General features: G+C 41.9%; 1 protein-coding gene across 2 annotated transcripts in view; it reads left to right on the forward strand.

The window, feature by feature from the left end:
• The first annotated feature begins 870 nt into the window (after window positions 1–870).
• Window positions 871–24,426, forward strand: part of TET1 (tet methylcytosine dioxygenase 1) — a 103,400-nt gene continuing 79,844 nt past the window's right edge. For both annotated transcript variants that reach the window (XM_087702231.1, XM_087702230.1), the window contains exons 1-2: window positions 871–1,036; window positions 9,422–11,426. In XM_087702231.1, the coding sequence (XP_087558357.1) occupies window positions 9,537–11,426 (1,890 nt within the window). In that variant the 5' untranslated portion in view covers window positions 871–1,036; window positions 9,422–9,536. The remainder of the gene's footprint in view (window positions 1,037–9,421; window positions 11,427–24,426) is intronic.

Here is a 24,426-nt window from a genome sequence, read left to right on the forward strand (position 1 = left end):
CAGGGTGTGTGTGTGTGTGTGTGTATGTATATATATATATATATATATATATATATATATATATATATATATATATATATATATATATATATATATAATTATTACAATCAAAGACCAGCAATAGACATCAATTTTTACAATATATTAAAAATAATAATATTGACATTAAAAGTGGGTAATAACATCCCTGTTAAGAAAATACATATTCTCAAACTGTTTGGGTCACTCCCTAGTTTACGTTGGTGAAAAGCTAATAAGTATGTGAGTAAATATAATGTTCCAAAAAGTGGTAGAGATATCTCCAAAACATTGGTACAAGTTGAATTGGTCAGGATGCGAAAAGGTGGAAACCAACTGCACCCTTCATCAAAATTAAATTAATCTTATTTCCTTAGGATGTCTGTTTCCATTGACAGACGGAAATCCAAGCTCGGGTGGGGTGTGGGGTGCAAGTCTGAGGAGTGAAAAATATTACCCACATCGAACCACATCCCCGATGGGTCTCCTGGTTGGGCAGGGGGTTGGACTAGAGGACCTGCAAATTCCCTTCCAACTCTGTTAATCTGATTCTGTCATAAGGAAGGCTCTAACTTTTTAAGTGATCCGCTGCTAGTAATCCATTTCGGAATCATGGCTTGCTGACCGCACCCTCCCACCCCCCAGGAGAAAGTAAAGCGATCCCGCTCCAGTGGCGAATCCAGCTCGCGTTTTACTTTCCACCCCAGGGCTTCGGCCGGCCGGAGAGAGGGCTGCAGCGCCGCGCGGAGTAGCCTCCCTCCCAGCGGGTCTGGCCGGGGAAGTTGCGATCTCTGCTGGGAGAGCACGTTTTCTTTGCCCAGGGCTCGGGGTCGGGGGGTGGGTGGGCTTCTCTTTACCTTGGAGGACTTTTTCTCTCCCCCCTCCCCTCCTCCCCCTCTCCTGTCCGCAAAATACAAGCCGGCTGGAGGAGCCATGGAAGTTCCCTTGCTTTTCTGCGCTGGCGGATTGCAAAGCCATGCATGCCTCGTAGGCTCTTCCTGAAAAGGCAGCCAAACTGGTACGTATCAGCGGATCGAGCCCCGGGGGGAGCCGATCCTGCGGGGGGAGGAGGAGAGGGGGTGCCGAAGCCCTTTTCGCACGTGAAACTGGTTAGCGAGGTTTTGGGGTGGTTCAAAGAGACCCTTTCCTCGCCCCCCCCAAAAAAAACCAGGATCGCTTTTTCTGCAGCAAAAACTTTCCACGCTGCCAACAAACTTTTCGGCTGATGATCAGGGAAGGAAGGAAGGAAGGAAGGAAGGAAGGAAGGCGGATCATTGGCACGTTTGGGGGAAAATTAGGGCCCAATGTAAAATATTCGTGTTTTTTTAAAAAAAGTTTTTATTTTTAGTCTCATAAACACATTTACAAGTATGCATTCTCTTACTTATTAGTCTTATCACATTTTAACATTAAATTTTCCATATAAAAATTAAAATATATAATGGGGATTGCTTTGCTTACTGTCCCATACACCTATTTTGTTGTACCTCTCCCCTACTTTCCTTTTCTCCCTCCCTCCTCTCTTCTTTCCTCTTCTTTCCTTTTCCTTTTCCCTTTCCTCCCCCCTACTCCTCTCTACCTCTTCCCCTTCATGCCCTCTCTCCTCTTCCTACCCTCCCCATCTTCCTCTCCCTTCCTTCCCTCTCCTTCCCTCTCTTCTGGTTTTTCGTTTTTAAAAGCATCCAAGTATTTGCGAAATTTGCCTTTTAAAGCGACCAAAGCCAAGCCTGGAAGAAAAAACCCGCCGTGGGCAGGCAAAGTCGTTTTTTAAATCTCCATACAAAGAGAAAACGATTTAAAAGGACGGATCAGCAACCCCGGTCGCCCCTCTTCTTTTTACTTTTCTTTTCCGAAGCTTTCGATTTTGCGAAAGTTAAAACGGCATCTTCTAAACTTCGCTTTAAACAGAAGCTTGGAGGGGGGGAGAGAAAGGAAGGGTGTGGGGTTTTTTGGGGGGGGGTGTTTGAAGAGGCATAGAGTGAAATAAGGTCTGGAGTGGGTTTTTTTTCCACGCCCCATCGTGGCTCATTCTCTTGCATGGTCAAGCAGTTAAAATGGAATGTAACTTGTTGACTGGCTATTCAGCCCCTTCGAGGACGTGACTCTCGACCACTTTTTGGGCTACTAAATCCTGGAGATGCTACCCCCACCCCACCTCCTCCTTTCTTCCCTGCAGGGAGCCATCTGCTTGAAATGAGAATCGAGGCCTGGATTGGTCTTCTCTTCCCGTCCTCCCCCCCCCTCCCCAATTGCTGATAACTTGCTTCTTCTGGAGGAAGGAGGTCCTATCTCTCTCTTTCTCTGCGGTTGAGCAACCGCGGGGCTCATGCTAGGCAGCAGTTTGGAAGTTGAGTCACACAGGCAACTAAACTTGTTTTGCCCTTTTTGCTTTTGAAATGTCTTGCTGCTGCTCCTTGTCCAAGGAGCTTCTTCCCTGAGTAGCTTCTTCTCCAAGTAGCTTCATCTCTGAGTAGTGTCTTCTCCAAGTAGCTTCTTCAGCCTGGAACAAGTTGGCTAGGAGGATCCTGCTTGCTTGAGACTGAAGAAGCTTCTTCGAACCCAACGCTTTAAAAAACCCCAAATAAAAAGAAGCCCAGTTGCCATGACTCAACTTCCAGTCAACTCTACCGGGGATGATGGAGAATCTTCACCGACATTCTAGGCAGAAGTTTGGAAGGACAGGCAGCCTTGCCTCTCCCCCTTTAGCCCTTGTTCCTTCTGCCCCTTGCAGACCATGTGGCCATGTCATAAGGTTTTCACTGTAATTCTGCTTCCCTAAACGCTGTCGCGGCTTCGTCTTGCAAGCGGTAGGAAGTGAGTAGAGAACTTTCTGAAGCGGAGAAAAGGCCTCTTTCTTGATCCTCTGAACACGGGGACAGAGGCCAGGATAGGCAAGCCGCTTTCAAGCCATTGATTTGCGATAATCAGTTTGGAAGAATCCAGCAGAAATACAAGTCTGCATGGCATGGGGATGCATGCCATCCTGATTTATTCAGTAGCAGTGTTGAGGGAGAGCAACTTCAAAGGGCAAAAGTTGGCTTTTGAGACCCATGAAGGGGGTCTTGACTTTTCAAAATGTGCCTTTCTTGTTGTGATGCACAAATGTTTCATTAAACTGCAACGATGATTCGGCCACAACTGCATCTTCATCAACCAGCAAAGAGGAGTGACAGATGGATGTACATATCCTTGAGCACTTAAGCAAATGTGCAGAGGAACAGCGGTCGATCACAGTTCTCTCTAGCGTATGGCTCCCTCTTGCGCATTACAGTTTCAAAAAAAGTTGCCTTCCTTTAACATAAAGGCTGATTGCACTGTGATGAAAATGTGCATGCCATCATTCCTGCATCCAATGTGCCATGAGGGGTGTCCAATCTGGAATAACTTGTAATTTGGGAATGTCATAAATATTTTGAATGCTTCCTGACCTGCAGCTGCTTGAATGTTGAAATAGATCATCTGGCTGCATGGCCAATAACATTTCTGGAGATTACCCTTCAGATTGCACATTTGAATAAAGTGGGCAATTCAAAAGGTCTCCCTCTTTTATCAGTGGGCACCGTTGTTAGTGTTGGTATTTGGCTGGACAGTGTGAAGTTCTTCTTAAGTATTTCGGAACAAATCCATTGTGGAAGATGAGGGGTGGATTGTTCCAATAGAAGTATTCCTCAATTTAAAACAATTTGCTTAGTGACTGTTTGAAATTACAACAGGACTTTAAAAAGTGACTGATGATTGCTTTTCATACTTTTGCAGCATCCCCATGGTCACATGATCAAAATTTGGCCACATGGCACCTGGCAGGTATTAATGACAGTTCCACTCTCCCTGGGGTCATGTGATCACTATTTTAAAACTTCCCTGCCAGCTTTGGATAAGCAAATGGGGGAAAGCCAGATTCGATTAACAATTGCATAATTCACTTAACAACAATGATTTGCTTAGCAACTGTAGCCAAAAAGGTAGTAAATTGGGATAAAATTCAACAACTGCCTTGCTTATCAATAGAAATTTGGGGCTCTATTGTGGTTGTAAGTCCAGGATTACCTGTAACAGACATTTGTCAAAGAATCTGCGAGTCATTTCTAAGAATGCTGATGTGCAATTGTCAAACTGTAAAAGCAAATAAAAGGTACAATTGACATGACTTAAAATACCGTTTAGAGACTTTCTCTTCCTTTAAGAATCAGCAGCAAGTTGTAGCTGAGACACCTTTATGAAAATGGGTTTGTGTGTTGTGTGTTTCCACTTATTTAGTGACAACAGGTCACTCTCCTCAGAACCTTTACAGAATATGTACCTGCTTGTAGATAGCATTTTTATTGTGCAGTGGTGCTGCCTTGTGCATGGAATGTTAGAACAAATCCAGATAAAGTCATCTTTTGCCACCAAAAGCATTAATATAAGCAAAAGTGCGTTATTCTGTGACTTTTCACAGAAGACTGAATTAAAGCCCTTTGGAAGCAACCGGAGGGTATCATCTGAGTCTTGAAGCAACATATGGTGCATTTGTCATATTTCCCAGAAAAGAATGGTTTTAATAGAAGATATAGGTAGCTTAGGGTTGAACTGTGGAGTTTCTGGTGCTCTTTGAGCCTGTTGTTTGTTTGCAGCCTTTCCACCAGGGAGGGCTTTGCTCTCCGTTTATATACAGTAGCTTGCCCGGCCAGGATTCCCAGCCAAGCTTAAGAGAGCACCAAGGATTCCTCAAAAATGGTTTTATTGGCTGTAGTCCAATCTATTGGACCTCATATACACTTAAGGTTTCCAGCAGAGGTTAATGCCAGTTTGAAATCCACATAGTACTTGCAGGGGCCTCATCAAGGTGTTAAAATATATAAACAACTTGTCTTGGCTGGACTGAGCACAAAGGAAATCTTTCCAGACTTTTTGGAAGAAGAAAAAAATGGAAAGACCCAAGTCAAGTTAATTCTTGGTGGCCCCTTGAGCATGTGGATTCATATTTCTTGAGAATAATGATAAAGATGTTTGTTATCTTTTTCAGGGATGATGTTTAGTGTTCTCTAAGTGGTTCCCAGTTGGATTATTGATCTGGCCAGTAGAAAAACCATGAGTATAGAAGTAGTAATGTGATAATTACACCGATCATTTCTTCATCTGGTTTGCAGAATCAACTCTCCCAATTCTTGGGTTGCCTATATCTTTTGGCATCCAATTCTTATTTCTATTCATGCTGTGTTTAATTTTTCTAAGTACCTTAGGGCACGCAGAAACCATTTTCCCTTCAGCATTTTTGAAGGCCTGCAAGGAAAAAAATGGTGTTGTCTTTTAATCCCCACATTTCTTTTCCACTGCCTCTATGTTTTCCCTCTACTACTTGCTTTTATTTTGTAAACAATTTAAATGAAAGGCATTTTTCAGCTTTTTGCCTGAAAAGTGTAAAGAATGAATGAATGAATGAATGAAAGAGAAAGAAAGAAAGGTAGGTAGGTAGGTAGGTAGGTAGGTAGGTAGGTAGGTAGGTAGGTAGGTAGGTAGATAGATAGATAGATAGATAGATAGATAGATAGATAGATAGATGGATGATAGATAGATAGATAGATAGATAGATAGATAGATAGATAGATAGATAGATAGATAGATAGATAGGCCGGAGTTATATTTGGGAGAAAGCCTCACTGAATTAATTGGATATTAGTTATTTTTTATTTTAGACTTTTTATTCTGCCTTCATTATTTTTAGAATAATGAATTTTAGAATTCAGAATTGTGAACAAATATTCTTTCCTCTTATTTCCCTCTATTTTCATGCTCTAGGCAGGACTAGAACACATACTCTCCCAGTTTCTACTCTGGAGCTTTAACTACTGGATCAAACTGGTTCTCTGATGAATAAATATTTTTGTTTGAATTTATTGGATCATGTATGCATTATAACATAGAAAGTGTAGCCAATAAGTTCAGATCTTTGTTGGCAATGCTGTGTCCTGTATGAATCATTGCTCCACTTAGCTGAGGCTTAGGTTTTGACTGGCAGCTGCCCTAAGACCAGAAATATTTCCTAGTCAGCCTTTAGTCCAGTGTTACCCCCCCCCCCATATGAGTGGAGTCTGGACCTCTGTGGCACTGTATAGAAGGTCCATGCAAAGGTTCAGAGCAGTTTGGATCTAGAAGAGAAACTGATTCTCCTTATAGATATTTTAGGACTGGAGTCCCCAACCCCCAGCTGTGCAAACAAATGAAGTCCCATCTGTGGGATGCAGGCAGCACACAAAACCATGCGCTCCCAGTCCACGGAAAAACTTTTTTCATGGAATTGGTCCCTGGTGTCCTAAAGGTTGGGGGGGCAATGTTCTAGAACAGGAGACTTGTGGACTTCAAGTCCCAGAATTCCTCAGCCAGAATTCTGAGAATTCCAGTCTTGAGGAATTCTGGGACTTGAAGTCCACAAATATTAAAGTTGCTAAGTTTGGAGACCCCTGTACTAGGAGCACAGATGTAAAGGCAGTCCATACAAACCACAACTTTATAAGCAACCGCCAAATTCCAAAACAAATTTAAATATCCCTGGAACATTCCAGTTAGACAGGAAGCCAGCTTTCATCTTGATAGGTTTATCAGTTGTCAGTATGGTATTGATGTTTATCAGTTATCCATAGGGCATTTGCTATAGGGCTATAGCTGCATGAAATCTCATTTCAGGAACATTTTGAGGTTCTCTTGTGCAACAGATGTCAAGCCATGTAAAAGATGTAAAATAATTGGAAGTTTGATGATCCTTGTGGGCTACTAGATATAAAATTGCAGGATCAATCCAGTGATGAAATCCATTTTTTTTTACTACCGGTTCTGTGGGCATGGCTTGGTGGCGTGGCAGGGGGAAGGATATTGCAAAATGTCCATTCCCACCCAACTCTGGGGCCAGCCAGATGTGGTATTTCCCGGTTCTCCAAACTATTCAAAATTTCCGCTACTGGTATTTCAGAGCCTGTCAGAACCTGCTGAATTTTACCCCTGATCCAATCTGGGACCAGAGGTTTAGTCTTCTTTCAAACTTGTGCTGGAGCCTATCCTCGGGAACCTCTCTGAGAGATTGTGTGCTAGAGAGAAGTGCTAACACACTCCGCTAGAGAGAAGTTCCCTGAGGATGGGCTCCAGCACTAGCTGAAAGTTCGGAAAACTGAACCTCTGGTTCCTGTGACTGACCTAGATTGGATCCTGCAGCATTATCCTGGGACATGTATATTTGCCTTCATTTGTGAGATATGAAATTGTTGTATGCCAAATTAGGGGAGTTAAGGGAACATCCATCTGATAGACACTGTGTTGAAGATGGTAGCTTTTGCTGGATGAATGTATTTATTTAGGAAATTTAGTTGTCCATCTCGTATCCAACAACTCTAGAGGCGAACAGCAGAACTAACTGAGTCAAACATAGTGTCTGGTCTTTTCGTGTTCTTTCTTAGAGCAGAGAGAGGCAAAAGGGTTCCCCTTGGCAGCTGCACATCTGGGACCCAACCCGGCATTTAAAAAATGGATCAAAATAATGATATAGCAATATGGTATCTGCAAAGCAAAAGACGGGCAACTTTATTGGCAAGAATTCCTCAGGACCTCACATAGACATGACAGGAAGTATAAAATGAGGGGAACGTGATTGCACTCTATATTTATTTTTATTTATTTTATTTATTTTTATTTACTTTATTGCTCAAGAAAAGGAGAAAAAAGTAGGGGTTAAAAAGCATCCTTGAGGTTAAAGGAGAACAATTTTGCAATTGTTTGCTTTTGGATTAATTGATGATTTGTAGTTGACTGCATTCATAATGACGGCCATTTTGTGAGCAGGCAATGCTATCTCCAGCAACCATTTTGTAAAGGTAACCAAGGTGTGCTCTCAGTACTTCCACATTTTTTTTAACGGACCATAAATTTGCTTACCCCTTTGCTGTTGATTTTTTTTTCCTCATTAGCACATAATTTTGCACTCCTCCCCTTCAAAGCCACTGGTGGTTGTACCATCAAGAAAAACATTATCTTTATGAAGGGATTTTCCAAGTCAGGCCCAGAGACATCTTTATATGAAAGTCAGATGAGGTTGCAACCAACCAGTATTCTCTGTCCCAATCAAGAGAGCTGATCCACATGTTTCAGTGTTCTGGGCAAATGAATGAAATTCTGCTCTGCAAGTTCTTAAAATGGAGATAAGCAGAAGTCTGATGACAGTGAAAGCTACAGTCCAAATGTTTTGCCTTTGGGGTTTAAATGGTTGGGCCCAGTCCTGGTCACTCACACCTGGCAAGGAAATGAACATTTTGAATAAGCCAAGGATCTCTAAACAGAGATGGATATTTACTAACAGATAGTAAGCACTGTGTATTGTCTCAGGCCCAGGAGAAGAACAATAGCAATAGCAGTTAGACTTACATACCGCTTCATAGGGCTTTCAGCCCTCTCTAAGCGGTTTACAGAGTCAGCATATCGCCCCCACAGTCTGGGTCCTCATTTCACCCACCTCGGAAGGATGGAAGGCTGAGTCAACCTTGAGCTGGTGAGGTTAGAACCACTGAACTGCAGATAACAGCTGAAGTGGCCTGCAGTACTGCACCCTAACTACTGCGCCACCTCGGCTCTTCGATAGAGATAGTGAAGAGATAGAAAATCTCCTTTGGCAAGGAGCTACTTTTGGATACCCATTTCTGTAAATTCTGCAGATCTTCTGCACTGCCCTCTTGGCATAGTAGGGGAAAATAAATAGTGGGTATGCCATTAAGCAAAGCATGTGGGTGTAGAAGTTAGCAGTGCTTCCTATTTCAAAAGGTTTTGGGGCTTCCAATTACTTGTCTCTAAAACTTGCCAAGACTGCTTTGAAAATCTTAAGAGAAAGGGGATGTCGCAACTCTTCATGTTTGCTTCATTATTCAGTGCTTGTCAGTTTAAAGTGGGGGAGGAAGCTTTGCTTTTCCATTTATATTGGTGTTCAGTGGATTCAGTACCCTTCAACCTTCTGTTTTGTTTGTCCTCCAGCAATACTTTAAGACTTGGGGGAAATACAAGCCTTCAAAAAGTAAAGCATTATATACAATACTATAAAAAAAAATAAAGCACTACCTTCAGATGAAAGAAAATCTATTTCATCCAGACTTTGCTGCCAAAAAACATGTGCTATACTTTTAATATTATTCCATAGCATAGAGCTAAACAAATTGGAACTATGAACAGGATTGTCTTACTCCATTCCCCCACCCCTTCCGTGCCTTAAGCAAGCTGCTAGCTATATCACTTTTCCTCTTAATTCTTAGCCTGTGCAGCTTTTGATGCATCTTGCAAATTCGATGTTAAAGCTACAGAGATTATAAAAAGTGACATGAATGTTCTAAAGCTTTTACTTGAAACCTAAAATTCTTCCCAATACTTTTATTGTTCTTTCTTTCTATTTCAGCTCTGTACTACACAGAGAATGTCCTGACAAATGTACAGGCTTCTCCTGAAATGAGGAACATTTGCAAGACTCCATGAACTCTTAATTCCAGTGACACATCTAAAGTTTGATAGAAATGGCCCGGGATGCCAGATCTTCACGATTAATTAAAAAAGAGGAGATAAGCAAAAAGAAACCGAGTCCTGTTAAAAAGAAATCTTGTCAAGGAATAAAAGATGCCAAGAAAGAGTCCTCAAAGAAAGAGTGTCCTACAGGCTGTAGAAAATTAATAGAAGACCAGAACGATGGCAAGAAAAAATCCCAAAGACGTAAACCTCCATTAAGTTCGCCATGCCGATTTCTCCGGAGCAGTGTAACCAAAGCCTTTTCTGGAACTTCTTGGATGAACCTGGAATTAACGGATAATGTTATCTTCCACAACCAGCCTCCTTTGAGCTGCGGTGGATTTTCCATGACTCTTCGCCGGAAACCGTTTTCCCATAGGCTGTTTCAAGCATCGACAATCTCAAAAGCCAAAAAGAGTGGCCCAAGAAAAAAACAGAAAGCCAGATCAGGAATTTCCTCTGCACTAGAAAGGAAAGACGTTGAACAGACTACAAGAGCTTTTGCACGAGATTTAAACTTGAATAGTGAATTACCTTCTCCCAAAGGAGACAAGGCCCCATGTTCTCAGGAAGCAGGCTGGTCCTCTGTAGATGATAATCAAGCCAAAAAAAGAGGGATAATGCACCCCTCAAAAATTTCTTTTTCTAATAATGGTGTGACCGATGCTTGTAATTCAGGAATACTTGAAGAAGAACACAGATGTGAAGAATTTGTTTCCCGTGAGCAGGCCCTAGAAGATTTGTTTACTAATACCTCAAATGAAATTTTGTCTGAGCCTCTAATCCACCAATTACACCTTGACTTTGACACTACTTTAAGGGTACAGGAAGATGAATTGGGGACGTCCGTAGAACCATATGTGACGAGTAACCTGAATTTACCTCCTGTCCCCCCAGAACATTTCTGTTCACATTCCTTTTCCATGTTGAGCCTTTCCTCAGATCAAGACCTGACGTTGCAGAATAAAAGTCCAGAGACTTCTCTGGAATCTCATTCCAAAACTGGACACGATATGGTGCTACATCCCTATGAATCCGATGCTGCCGTTTTGATTACCTCTGAACTGATCTCAAAATTGCATCTGGATGACCCGTGTGCTCTGCCGGAACCCCTGAACAAACCAGATGCTGAGCCTCCTTTTGCAGAAGAGAAGTATTTGCAGTGTGCCTGTGGATCAGAAGGATGCTTAAAAGAACCAGACCTTGCAGGAGACGCCGCTATACCAGTGGATCTGACGCTGGTGCCAAGCAACCAAACACTTGATTCTTCTCCCTGCTATAGCTACCAGCAACCAAACGAACAGTCCGTCTGTGAACAGATTTCTAGCATTTCTTTGAGTAATTTCACCTTGGATGACCTGGAACGGACTCTGGAACGGATTGCTGCAGAAACATTCAGTTCAGATCCAGCCTCTGCACCCTTTAATCCAGATAGAAACACCACTAGCCCAGTCAGCAGGGAAGCGTCTAATGAAGTTTTTTCACAGTCCCCTAATGCAAGGCTGCCCTTGGGTGCAGGAGAGGGGAAAGAACCAAGGACGGTGCCGTCTGACAAGTCTATTTCAAGGCAATCCGATCCCTTGTTACAGCTTGGAAGAGATGGAAAAATCACACTCTGTCCCCAGGACCCCAGGAAATGTGACCCCAACACAGTGGGGGCATCCGAGCCCCCATCTTTTGAATCTCCAACTGGTGGGTGCCTTGCCTCTTTGCAACCTGTGGTGGAAAAGAAAAAAAGAAGGCGCTGTGGAGTTTGTGAGCCTTGTCTGCGGAAAACTAACTGTGAAGAGTGTAGCTGCTGTAGGAAACGCAAAACTAGCCACCGGATATGTAAAAAGAGAAAATGTGAAGAACTGAAGAAGCCCTTGCCGTCCATTCCACCCTCAAAGCAGCCTGCAGAGGTAAACAGATTTTGTTTTAATATTGCTTGAATTACTGGAATTTTGATCAAAGTGTCTGAAATCTGTTTGCCCTTAATGAGAAATAATGGTTGGCTTTCCGATGGTATGAGATTCACTGAAATCAAACCCGTTAAAACAAGAGGTGTCCAACCTTGGCCACTTTTAAGCAGAGGTGGTATTCAGCAGGTTCTAACCAGTTCTGGAGAACCGGTAGCGGAAATTTTGAGTAGTTCGGAGAACCGCTAAATACCACCCCTGACTGGCCCCGCCCTCATCTATTCTCTGTCTCCTGAGTCCCAGCTGATTAGGAGGAAATGCGGATTTTGCAGTAATCTTCCACTGGAGTGGGAGGGAATGGAGATTTTACAGTACCTTTCCCCTGCCACACCTACCAAGCCAAGCCACACCCACAGAACCAGTAGTTAAAAAAAATTGAATCCCACCACTGCTTTTAAGCTTGCGGACTTCAACTCCCAGAATTACCCAGCTAGTACGTGGCCAAGGTTGGATGCTCCTGACCTAAAGTTTTGCATGTGAATTCTGTTGCAGAGCAGGCATTAAGTAGAATGCACTTCATATAATTTTTGAGCGATTAAGAACAGAAGTTTCAAAAGAGGTGGTGAATACTTTGTTAGCAAATATCATTCAAAATATATATTTGGTATTTAATTGTGATTAATGTTTTGAAGGAGATGGTTAACACTCCACTCTGTCCTAGAATAGAATAGAATGAATGAGCTGGACAGGACCTTGGAGGTCTTCTAGTCCACTCCCCTGCTCAAACAGGAGAACCTATACTATTTCAGATAAGTGACTGTCTAGTGTCTAGATTCTTCTTCCAGTGTGTCCCCCCCCCCCCCGATCTCTGGAGGCAAGCTGTTCCACTGATTAATTGTCCTTACTGTTAGGAAATTTCTCCTTAGTTCTAGGTTGCTTCTCTCTTTGATTAGTTTCCAATCATTGTTTCTTGTCTTGCCCTTCGGTGCTTTGGAGAATAATCCTGTTCTATTCTAATAATTGAATATTGCTGGTTGGATTTATTTCAAGATGATAGTGTTGCTTTCAATATGGAGTGCATTCAGAAAAACTGCCTGCTTTGATTTCAAAAATTTTCTGTTTCCTTTTACATTTTGTCTTACAACTGTTGTGTTGTAGTCTTTTAGAGCAGGGCTCCTTTTCATGTCTGTAGCTCCAGCAAAGCGGAAAGAATTGCCCTATTATGCTTCCTTTCAACATCTATTCTGTTGGAATTGCAGGGAGTCCCCAACTTACGAACACAATTGAATCTAAAGTTTCTGTTGCTAAGCAAGACAGTTAAGTGAGTTTTCCTTCATTGTATGACCTTCCTTGTCATAGTTGCAAGTGAATCACTGCAATTGTTAAGTTTGCAACTGGGTTGTTAAGTGAATCTGGCTTCTTCATCAACTTTGCTTGTCAGAAGGCTGCAAAAGAGGAGCACGTGACCCCAAGGCACTGCAACTGTAATAAATACATGCCAGGTGCCAAGTGTCCAAGTTTTGATCATCTGTCCATAGGGATCATAATGGTCATAAGTGTGAATAACTGTTATAAATCATTTTTAAGTGCCTTTGTATCTTTGAATGGTAAAACAATTTACTTAAAACAACTACTGTATTTTTTGGAATATAAGACGCACCTTTTTCCCTCAGAAAAGAGGGTGAAAATCTGGGTGCGTCGTATACACTAAATACAGCATTTTTGGCTTCCCAAAACTCTGCCCCTTTGCAAAAATGGCCTGCATAGCCTTTAGAAAGCTACTAGAATGCTCCTGGGAACTGGGAAGGGTAGAAATGAGCAAAAAACAGGCAGTTTTTTACTCGTTTTCGTCCCCCCCCCAGCCCGCAGGAAACCTCTATAAGCCTCCTAAAGGCTATGCATGCCCTTTTTTGGCAAAAAGCAGGCCCGTTTTCATGAAAAATGGGCCATTCTTTACTCATTTTTGGCCCTTCCAGCCCCCAGGAGACTCTACAAGCCTCCTAAAGGCAATGCATGACATTTTTTTGACAAAAAAAAATGTGTCCGTTTGGCTGTTTTTGGGAGATTTGCAGAGTGCAAAAACTTTTTTTTAAAAAATTGTCTCTTCAAAATCTTGGTGTGTCTTATACTCAGAAAAATACAGTACTTGTATGTACTTTACCCTCTTCTCACCTTGGTCTCTATTTTCTGTGATGCCTTAAATGCAACCTTTCTACTGTATTGTTACAACCAATTCAAGAGTGGGAAATCTAGAGCTTTCCAGGTGTTGCTGGATTACAACTTCCGCTAGACTACACCTTCATTGGCTATGCACAAAGATAGATCAGCACCAGCTGGAAAGGCAGATGTTCCTCACCTTTGAATATTACTCTATGCTTGATGATTTCTGTTAATTAACAACCTGGGCTTCTGGCATCTTGATAATTTAGTCACCAGAAATTTTTTAAAAAAGTAAAATAATAAAATACCGTATGATACAGAGGCAGTATTCAGCAGGTTCTGACCAGTTCTGGAGAACTGGTAGCGGAAATTTTGAGTAGTTCGGAGAACCGTTAAATACCACCTCTGACTGGCCACGCCCCCATTTATTCTCTGCCTACTGAGTTCCAGCTGATCAGGAGGAAATGGGGATTTTGCAGCATCCTTCCCCTGGAGTGGGGAGGAAATTGAGACAGCCTGCCATGCCACACCCACCAAGCCATGCTATGCCCACCATGCCACACCCACAGAACTGGTAGTAAAAAAAATTGAATCCCACCACATACGATTGGTAACCAAAACAAATGTATTTATTTGGTTTTCATGGCATCTTTATTGCTTTTATAACTAACTCAAAACAGTGAAATATATAAAAGACTAATAATCCTGAAAAGAGGAGAAAATATATATAATTTTTCATCTTTTTTTCTGAAATAGAGCAGTTTATTGTTGTGGTTTATCACAGTAAAAATAGCTTTCTTCAAGCAGGAGGAGTTAATGTGCTTCAGGGCTACTTTTAAGAGAGAATCAGATGTGATTCTGTGGCATATTTCAAGCCTGAGACTTCTCAGTGATGTCAAACAGAGATCCAGGCTACCTCTGAGTTTAGCCAGAGGATGGAGCTATAAGCAAATTGGCCAGACCAGCAGGAAGCATTTAGCCCAGACAATAATGTTAGAAGGGAAGCTGGTTTTAGTTTCCTTTTCTAGTTTATTTTAACTTTGCCAAACAAAACCTTGACTTTTTTGTTCCCTGGGGGTCAGCCCTGTATATCAAAATAAGTTTTACAGCAGATCTAGGAGCCTGAAAGACTGAGAGCATCTCTGAACTTTGATGTTGTTTAAAATCTGAAGTATTTGGGTGGAAAAATATGCTCCTATATTGATATTAATCTTTTCATGTCTCAGCCAAGGAAACTATTTCTTCCCCCTTGGACTTGAATGAATAGCCTATTTAGCTGATGGGAAATGTAGACTTATTCGATTTTGAATTTCCTTCAGCATTGTAGATGCCGTTAGTGTCTTGGGCAGTATTCAAAGAACACTTGTGATAATGCAAAGACGGGGTCTGTCAGATTGAATTCACTGTGATTATAATGGTTGATGGAAAAGAATAATCTTTCCTGTGAAGTGTGGATCAGCTCTACGATCATTCATGAATGGGAAAGTGTTAGGCCACTTTACATGGGTGCATATGATGTCATGATAAAACAAAATTTGTTCATTCAATCAATTTATATTGTCGCCCACATAACATGACTGAGAGGGGTGTACACTTTAAAACAACATATTTATTTACTTTAGATAATTTATATAACCACTCCTCTTAAATAAGTAACTCTGCAAAAAATAAAATAAGGATAGTATCAAGATCATAAAGGGACATGGTGGCTCAGTAGCTAAGATGCTGAGCTTATTGATCAGAAAGGTCGGCAGTTAGGCAGTTTGAATCTGTAGCACTGTGTAATGGAGTGAGCTCCTGTTACTTGTCCCAGCTTCTGCCAACCTAGCAGTCTGAAAGCATGTAAAAATGCAAGTAGAAAAATAGGATCCACCTTTGGTGGGAAGGTAACAGCGTTCCGTGCGCCTTCGACATTTAGTGATGCTGGCCACATGACCAAAGAAGTCTTTGGACAGTGCTGGCTCTTCAGCTTTGAAATGGAGATGAGCACCGCCCCCTAGAGTCGGGAACGACTAGCTCATATGTGCAAGGGGAACCTTTATCTTAGTATTAAGATCACTTGAAGGGTTAGTACTGCTTTATACTATGGTAAGACCACACCTAGAATATTATGTCCACTTTTGATCATGAAGAAAGGAAAGAAGAAGATGTGACTCCAGAAAGAGTGCAGAGAAAAGCAGCAAAGATGATTAGGGGAAAACATACAATTAACGGTTGCATGAACTGGGTGTGTCTAGTCTAATAAAGAGAAGAACAAGGGGTGACTTTATAGCAATCTTCCAGTATTTGAGAGGCTGCCACACAGAAGAGAGGGTTGACCTTTTCTCCAAAGCACCTGAGGGCATGACAAGAAGTAACAGATGGAAACTTATCAAAGAGAGATCTAACCTGGAACTAAGGAGAAATTTCCTGACAGTGAGAACAATTAATCAGTGAATGGCTGTCTCCAAAGTTGTGGATGTACCATCAGTGGAGGCTTTTAAGAAGAGACTAGACAGCCACTTGTCTGGAATGGTATAGGGTCTCCTGCTAATCCACACACAGCCAGATACTGGTCACTGTAATGTTAGTTGTCTCAAAGGATAATATTTGACACTTCACACTACTTGAAAAATAATGCCTAAAATTTTAGGAGAGAGATACAACAGCTATATGATCCTAAACACCTAGATAAAAACTGTGCAACTAAATCTCTGCCGAGAAAACTTTTTAAGGACAGCTGGTATAAATAGTGCCTCTCCAGAATAAAGGCAAGATCACCTGATTTAGGGGCATACCTGATTTGGGAGCATTTGGGACAGCATAATAATAATGGACCCAACGCTTACTAGAGGACTGCTCTTTTGAGAACAGGCAACAGAATTTCATTTTTAATGTGCTGCAGGTATGCTCACAGTAAAAAAAATGGCAATAAAGTAATCTTATCTTGTATACCAGTGATGGAGAACCTTTTCAGCACCGAGTACACAAACCAGAATCCACGCACGTGCGTGTGCACCAGAGCATCGGAAACCCAAAGACCAACCAGCTGGTGCACATGGTCTTCAGGTTTCTGGCATTCCGGCATACACGATGACCAGTTGGCCAGTGCGCATGCATGCACCGGAAGCTAGAAGAGCAGCTGGAGATGGCACGCACGCCCACAGAGGGGGCTCTGTGTGCCACCTCTGGCACATGTGCCATAGATTCGCCATCACGGTTATATACTATCACCCAATATTTTAAGATTTTAACTTACTCTATCAGTTGTCCCTTAAGTTGCCAAGCAAACAGAAAGATCCCAGCTTTGGTATAATTCATTTCCAATGTTTCATCTTGACAGCATTCAGCCAACATGCATAGAGATCCTTTTAAACCAATGGCTATATAAGACAACAGTACTGTGTCAATCACATACAAAAGTGTTGCAGTGTGTTTATTCGCTAGTACTGGAGGGTGGTAGGAGAAACTGTTTAACCAAGTCACTACAGAATTAATATACACATTAAATAATGTAGTTCTACCTAAATCATCTTTGCATAAAGTTTCCTCTAGTGTGATGTCCCTGCACATTACAACAGACTTTTAAGCTAGAATTTTAATATAGTCATCAACAATCGCACGCGCCAATCTTGGTAGATTTTTAAAGTTTGCACCACATCCTTGATCTAGAGATAAAATCAAATGCAAACTTAAATTCATTGAAAGTGGCATATAATGTGGATTCACCTTTAAGCAGTATATTTTTCCATTAGATGTTATAAAGTAAGAGTATCAGCTATAATCAGATGCCTTTCTCTGAAATCAGCCTGCTCTTTGGCAAACCTATATTCTGATTCAACCCAATCTTCAAGTTTATTGTAAAGATGTTTACAATAATACTTCCATTATATCAATCGATATTAAATTATCTGTTGTCAGGTGTAAACAAATTCTGGATTTGAGAGAATTGTTGATACAGTATTATCAACCTGAGAGACTGCCTCTTGCCAGTTACCTCCCAGAGGCCCATAAGATTGCACAGACTAGGCCTCCTCCGGATTCCATCTGCCGGTCAATGTCGACTGGTGACTCCCCGGGGGAGGGCCTTCTCTGTAGCTGCTCCGGCCCTATGGAACGATCTCCCCATTGAGATCCGGACCCTTACTACCCTTCTGGCCTTCCGCAAAGCGACTAAGACCTGGTTGTTCTGGCAGGCCTGGGGCTGTTGATTCTGTTCAGCCCCATCCTAAGTTGTGAATGTTGTGGACCTTCTAATGTTGTTTTGTTTTTTGTATGTTTCCCTTTCCCTTTTTTTACTTGTAAGCCGCCCTGAGTCTCTAGAGAGTGGGCGGCATACAAACTAATTAAATAAAAATAAAATAAAAATAAAATAAATATTGTAAATGGAAGCTTGAGATGAAGCTGTCAGATGGGGCTGTTGGCTTGGTAGTCATAATGGGAATCAGATGAATTTTAGCACAGACTAAATTCTGCTCTGTTATAAATCAGAGTGAGCTGATCTTGCTATTTTTTATTTTATAAAATCTTGTAGAAGCATTGTTAGCAGTAATGCACTGTGCTTTGATTTCCTTGCAAGATTGTTCCAGAGTTTGTTTATCTTGTCAATAATATGTCTTGGGAAAATTAATATTTGTGGAAAAAGAATACTGAAAATAAAACTTAGTGCATAATTCCATGTAGAATAGATAATCTACTTGGAGGATGAAATTGGATAATGATAAGACATGGATGTCCATTTTTAATTCCTTAATGTCAAGTGCTGCATTTATTTTAAAACTTCGGAGCTGTCTTTTTATTTCCCCGTTTTATATTACTGCTTACATTTTGCCTTGTAAAGTGCCTTGAAGTGACCTCAAAAGGACATATTCAAACTTTGCACGTAAATGAGGTTGCAGTAGAAGAGAACATCTTTAGCTCAGGATTGAAGTAAAAGTCCTTGGTGCTTTTTGAGCTTGGCTGTTTGCTTGAAGATGTTTCATTATGAACCTTGGTGGCACAGTGGTTAGAGTGCAGTACTGTTGACTGGCTACTTCTGTTGACTGCTGGCTGCCTGCAATTTGGCAGTTCAAATCTCTCCAGGCTGAAGGTTGACTCAGCCTTCCATCCTTCCAACGTGGGTAAAATGAGGACCCAGATTGTTGGGGGCAATATGCTGACTCTGTAAACCGCCTAGAGAGGGCTGTAAAAGCACTATGAAGCGGTATATACCATAAGTCTAAATGCTGTTGCTTATTTCGTTTTGACTATTTAATAAATCTCTGCCCAAGTCACTAAAAAAGAATGATGGGAGTTTAAAATGGGAAGTAATTAAAACAAGGAATTAAAGTGACTACGAGCCAAGGTGGCGCAGTGGTTAAATGCAGCACTGCAGGCTACTGCTAGATCAGCAGGTCAGCAGTTCAAATCTCACTGGCTCAGGGTTGACTCAGCCTTCCATCCTTCCGAGGTGGGTAAAATGAGGACCCAGATTGTTGGGGGCAATATGCTGACTCTCTGTAAACCGCTTAGAGAGGCCTGAAAGGCCTATGAAGCGGTATATAAGTCTACTGCTATTGCTGCTATTGCTATTGCTATTCAACGGCATCCTGTTCAAGAAAAGGAGAAATTTTAGCATTTCTGCCTGTCTTTTTCTTTGATTTCTCTTGATCTCATTGTAGAGTGAGGTTTTGCTGCTTCACCCTTTTCTTCATACTTTTTCTTTTCCTTCCAGAAAACAGCCCCCTATTCTTTTAACTCCTTTCTGGTGTTTTAAGATTCATTTCCTTGGGCATTTTGATAAGGAGGAAAGAGTTTTGCAACTTGAATATATAGTACTGTTTAGTAGTTTCCGTTTCTTTTAATTGCATTAGGAATGCACTTTGTTCAGTCTAATTCTGTTGGTAAAATTATTATCCGTGCTTGGCTCTTAAGGCCATTGAAATAAACTGAAAAGGCCCATTCAGGATAAAAATATTTATCTCTAGATCCCCATTGTCGGGAATGTGCCACATGTTGTTATTAAATTGTTAATATTTCATTTTCATATGACTGTGTGTTTACAGTTTGGTATAGTGGTTAAGGCATCAGGCTAGAACCTGGAAGATTATGAGTTCTTTTGGCTTAGAGAACTTGTAGACTGAAGCAGTTCTTTATAAATACATTTTTAAAAAACCTTGAAAGTCACACTCCCACTGCAACCTGGGACAGCCTGAAAGTCTGTGTAGAAAGGTTTGGGGGCTGCCCTTGGCTGCACTAATTTGCACATTAGTTGATACTTTACACTTGAATGAATGAACAGCGTGTGTCAAAACCTCAAGGCTTCCAGTGTGATTTGTCAAATTAGATTAACCGTGCAGTCCGACATTTACTTGAAAATACGCTTCATTGTCCTCAGTGTGGCTTTTTACCATGTAAGTTTTTCTAGGATTTTTTTTTTTCATGCTGATTCAAGGGTGGGAATTGGGAGTCATCTAGTATGACCCTTTACCCTTCTCTCTCCATCCCCAAATATTTCGGTCTCATAAATAGGCTCCACCTGCATTTGAAGGCTTTGGAGAAAATCATCCTGGTTTTGTTCACTGTCAGATGAAATTCCATCAATAGTATTGACTTTCCCCCTAAAGCTGTAATCCTTTACACGGTTGAAAACAAATGTTAAAGAAAAGGCATGATGATTAAGAAAAAATGCATAAGATTGGATTGCATACGTTTTCAATTTTGTCACAGCAAAAACAAACAAATGCTATATTATGCCTTTTTTCTTTTTTTTTACAAAAAGCTTTTTTTTTTAGGGGTGAGGCATAAATCCTAAAGCAGCCAAGCAATTTACAACATTTCAGGTTGTAAATCTGAATCAGCAATTTTTGATGCTAGCAATACTAGATTCTTTGTGGATCATCAGAGAGATTTGGGAATAGGAGCTGCTGTTTTGAAATTTAAGGTAGACTTCCAATGATGTCATTTTGAGACAGTTCTTCAAAATGGTATCCCTGAAGGCTCAATTCTGTCTCTAGGAGCTTATAGTGCTTACGTAAAATTGGGAAATCATTAAGAGATTTGAAGTTGGGTGATGATAAATTCAACGTTAGTTAAGTCTGGGCCTCTCTTGAATGTCTGTCTCCAGGATAATTTTGTAAAGCAAGTTTGAATTTAGATAATATTAGACAACCTATGACTCATCTGGTCATTATTTCCTTACCAGATCCCTTAATGTCTTCAACAATGGCAATGCATCCAATAGGCTCCCTTCACTGGAAAAGCTCAACGACATAGCAATAGCAATAGCAGTAGACTTATATACCGCTTCATAGGCCTTCAGGCCTCTCTAAGCGGTTTACAGAGAGTCAGCATATTGCCCCCAACAATCTGGGTCCTCATTTTACCCACCTCGGAAGGATGGAAGGCTGAGTCAACCCTGAGCCAGTGAGATTTGAACCGCTGACCTGCTGATCTAGCAGTAGCCTGCAGTGCTGCATTTTAACCACTGCGCCACCTTGGCTCTTTTTATATTCAGAGATATTCAGACATATTCAGAGTGGTATCTGCGTTGAAAATAGCTCATGTTGAATTATATATTAAAACATCAGGAGTTGACCACAGGAAATATCTCATAACATTTTGTATAAAATGTTTTAATGATAATTTTTATGTCATAAAATGTCATAGTGTCAAATTTCAATTTCACAAGAATCCTGGATTTTGGACGGATTCCATGTTAGCCCATTTGAAGTACCTTGATTCAAAAAATTTAATTAATATAGTCCTTACATACATACAGCAACATTTATTGAAATCATTTGAGGAGCCTTCTCTGTAGCCTTCCAGGTCTAAATGCTCTCCCTTCTAGTGCTCTTTACTACCTTATGAAAAAAAATTGAAAGAGGGTTTTCATATGCCAGTATTTAACTACAGTTCTGTTTTTATTGCAAACTGTTAAGTCACTTTGGCAATTGGGGACTAATGAGCCTAATAACCAATGTGTGCGCGTGAATGTGTGTGAGACATATGTATATTTATTTGCAGCAAAATGTACTGCAGCACTTGTTTCATGTTTCTATGTACCTACTTCTTGCCAACATGCAAATGCTTTTGGTTTAGGAAGAGCATAATTTATGAAGTGCCTTTTTGCTTTATAAAAAATATTCAAACAATTCAACAGATGTCACAAACTGCCAAGCCTTCTGCCGGCTGATTTAAAATGTCTCCTAGTCCACTGTCCCCAGAATAAGATAATCTTGCAACATGCAGCACATCCTTTTTCTTTCTGAATAAATATTAGTATTTGATTCTCGGTTTGTAGCTACAGCTATAAACAAAAAACATTATTATGAAGTATGTATCGGCTATCTGTTTTGGCACTTTTGACCTGATAACGAGTATCTTGACCTTGGCAGGTTTTACCTTTGGTTGTGCTATCCAGCACAATGACAGCCATAAATTAGTCATGGTTTTTGAGTCACCTTCAGTGTCAGCTATTAACTAGCAATCTTTGCCATGATTGTGCATTGGGGGTTTTGGGAGGATGGGAATTGACCATTAAAAATCATATAGTAGTTATTGGCGTGGCACGACAAAACCGCGCTCCACTAAAGCACGACCGATTAAACCGTGTCACTGACGTCATCAGCAGGGCGACAACAGCGACCGCGGAGAAAAAAGGGTGCTTTAAATAGCGCTTTGAAAGCAAGCCGATTCAAGTTAAGGTAAGGGTTAGGTTTAGGGTTAGGTTAAGGGTTAGGGTTAGGGTTAGGTTTAGGTTAAGGGTTAGATTAGGTTTAGGGTTAGGTTTAGGGTTAGGTTTAGGATTAGGTTTAGGGGGGTTAGGTTTAGGGGTTAATTTTAGCTTTAGCGTTTACAGCGTGCTTTTTTCGTCGCGCTGTGATGACGTCAGCTACGCGGTTTTGTCGAGCGCGCTTTAGTCGAACGCGGTTTTGTGGTGGAACCGTTATTGGAGGTGGTGCTATTCTACTTGGAAGGCTGAATCCCATCCCATCCCAACTATCATGTCTGTTTTATCTCTTGCAAGAGTATGAGAGTTGAAAATTGAGGTAAGAACCAGTCCCTGTTTTGCAGCCAACTCCTTTTTTCAGTTTCTTATTTAGAATCCCAAAGGAGAGGTTAATCATATGTTTACCTTCCCACTGAGGTTTGCATAATGCATAGAGCCATTGTTCAGGTAAGATAATTTACAATAAACCAGGGATGGAAACCATAATTGAGGGTTTTGCTGTGGTCTTGACTTACGCTACTGTTAAGGCTTGGATCTCACACTAGGCACAATCTGCTGTGATTTAAAGCAGTGGTTAATATGAACCCAATCATAGTATCTTGATTAATCAATAAGCTATGACGTTATGTGTTGTATTAAACACAGTCCAAGATTGACATGCTTACGTTTGTCTAATAAGAATATGGTACCAGAGCTTGAAAAGACCAGATTCGGGGACCTGTACTTAAGGAAGTTTCCTTACAGAATGTATTCTTGAAATGATTTTTTTATCAGTGCCACTTTAGATAATAGACTATAAATATTTATGCAGTTGGTTTGCACAAAACATTCAAAAAATAGCCAGCAGATTAGTCTGGACTGCCCAGCACATTAGGCTAAAATGTAAATAGCTGATTTGGGATTGTATGCGAATGCCTCTTCTGACCTTGGGAGGGTGTGATAAGATTATTCAGTTGCAATGGATTGCAAAGAGCAGCCTTATTTGAGAGAGGAACACAAATGGCAAAAGGTGATCTAATGTGACATTTTGTTTACATCCCAAAACATTTTGGAAGTTAATTGAACTGATGACCGTCCGTCCCCCCCCCTCTTCGAGGGCTTGGCTAAATACATCCCACGCTCGGTATTATGAAGTCTATTATTCCAAGCATCACTTTGATCTCTTCACAAGAGTTTGTCGTAGGCGGGGGAATTGTCGCAAATGAGATTGTGCCGCATATCTTTGGAAAACCACAACATAGCAACTCCTAGATAACAAAGAGGGGCTCTTCTCTGGAGCTCTTCCCGAGCCTGCCTAAAATCGCTGTCCCCCGTCTTGGGTCGCGTTCCCAGGCTGGCTGGGTGACAAGACAGTGAGTCACAAAGTAGCCCGCGGGTGTTTCAGCCTCGCTGGTTACCCCAAGCCCAGGCGGTGTGCTTCCCTCCCTCAGGCAGCCCGGCCAAGTAAATCCCGTCCATTCAACTCATATCCAGGTAGCTGCAGGTAAACGTGTCCCGAAGAATCCAGGCGACAGCCCGGGGCCGCTGGGAACCTGTTGAGCGAGCCCTCAAGAGGCGTCCGCCGCCGCCTGCTCTTCGTTAATCTCGAGGCGCGGCCCCTGAGGGAGCGTGTGCTGCCTGCGGGCCGGCCAGGAGCAAACCCCCCGGTGCTGTCCTCGCCTCACCCACGCCGGAAACAGGACCGGCAGTGCAGCCCTGGCCTTATAAAGGCAAAAACGCGCCCGAGGGGGCGAATGCGAGCGTCTCTCTCTCTCTCTCGGCGGACCATCGCCGCCCCCCCCCCCCCGGTGCCTTTCGCCTCGCGCCGGTGCAGCCAAAGACGGGGGCTTCTCCTGCTCCCTCGCAACACTTTTTGCTTTAAAAATAAAAACGTAACAATAACACTTCGCTTCCACCAACCCCTCCCCGCCTTGATTTCCCTCAGCGGGCGAAGGGGAGTCCATGTCTTTGCTTGGCGGCCGCCTGCCCTGCGCGCAAAGCCCACAGAAGAAGCCCCTTTGTTTGGGGGGAGCCGAGCGAGCGCTTTGGACAACGCTTTGGTCTCGCTTTGTCATTGGCTCGGCCTTTTCTGGATGTCTTTCACCCCCCCACCCCACCCCGCTCCCTCCCTCCTCTCCCTCCCCCCTCCCCTCCCTCCCCCCTCCTCATCCGTCT

The sequence above is a fragment of the Thamnophis sirtalis genome, unplaced genomic scaffold, assembly GCF_051295495.1.
Source record: "Thamnophis sirtalis isolate CommonGarterSnake01/CBP01778 unplaced genomic scaffold, rThaSir2_p1.2 scaffold_15, whole genome shotgun sequence".
Classification (NCBI taxonomy): Eukaryota; Metazoa; Chordata; class Lepidosauria; order Squamata; family Natricidae; genus Thamnophis; species Thamnophis sirtalis.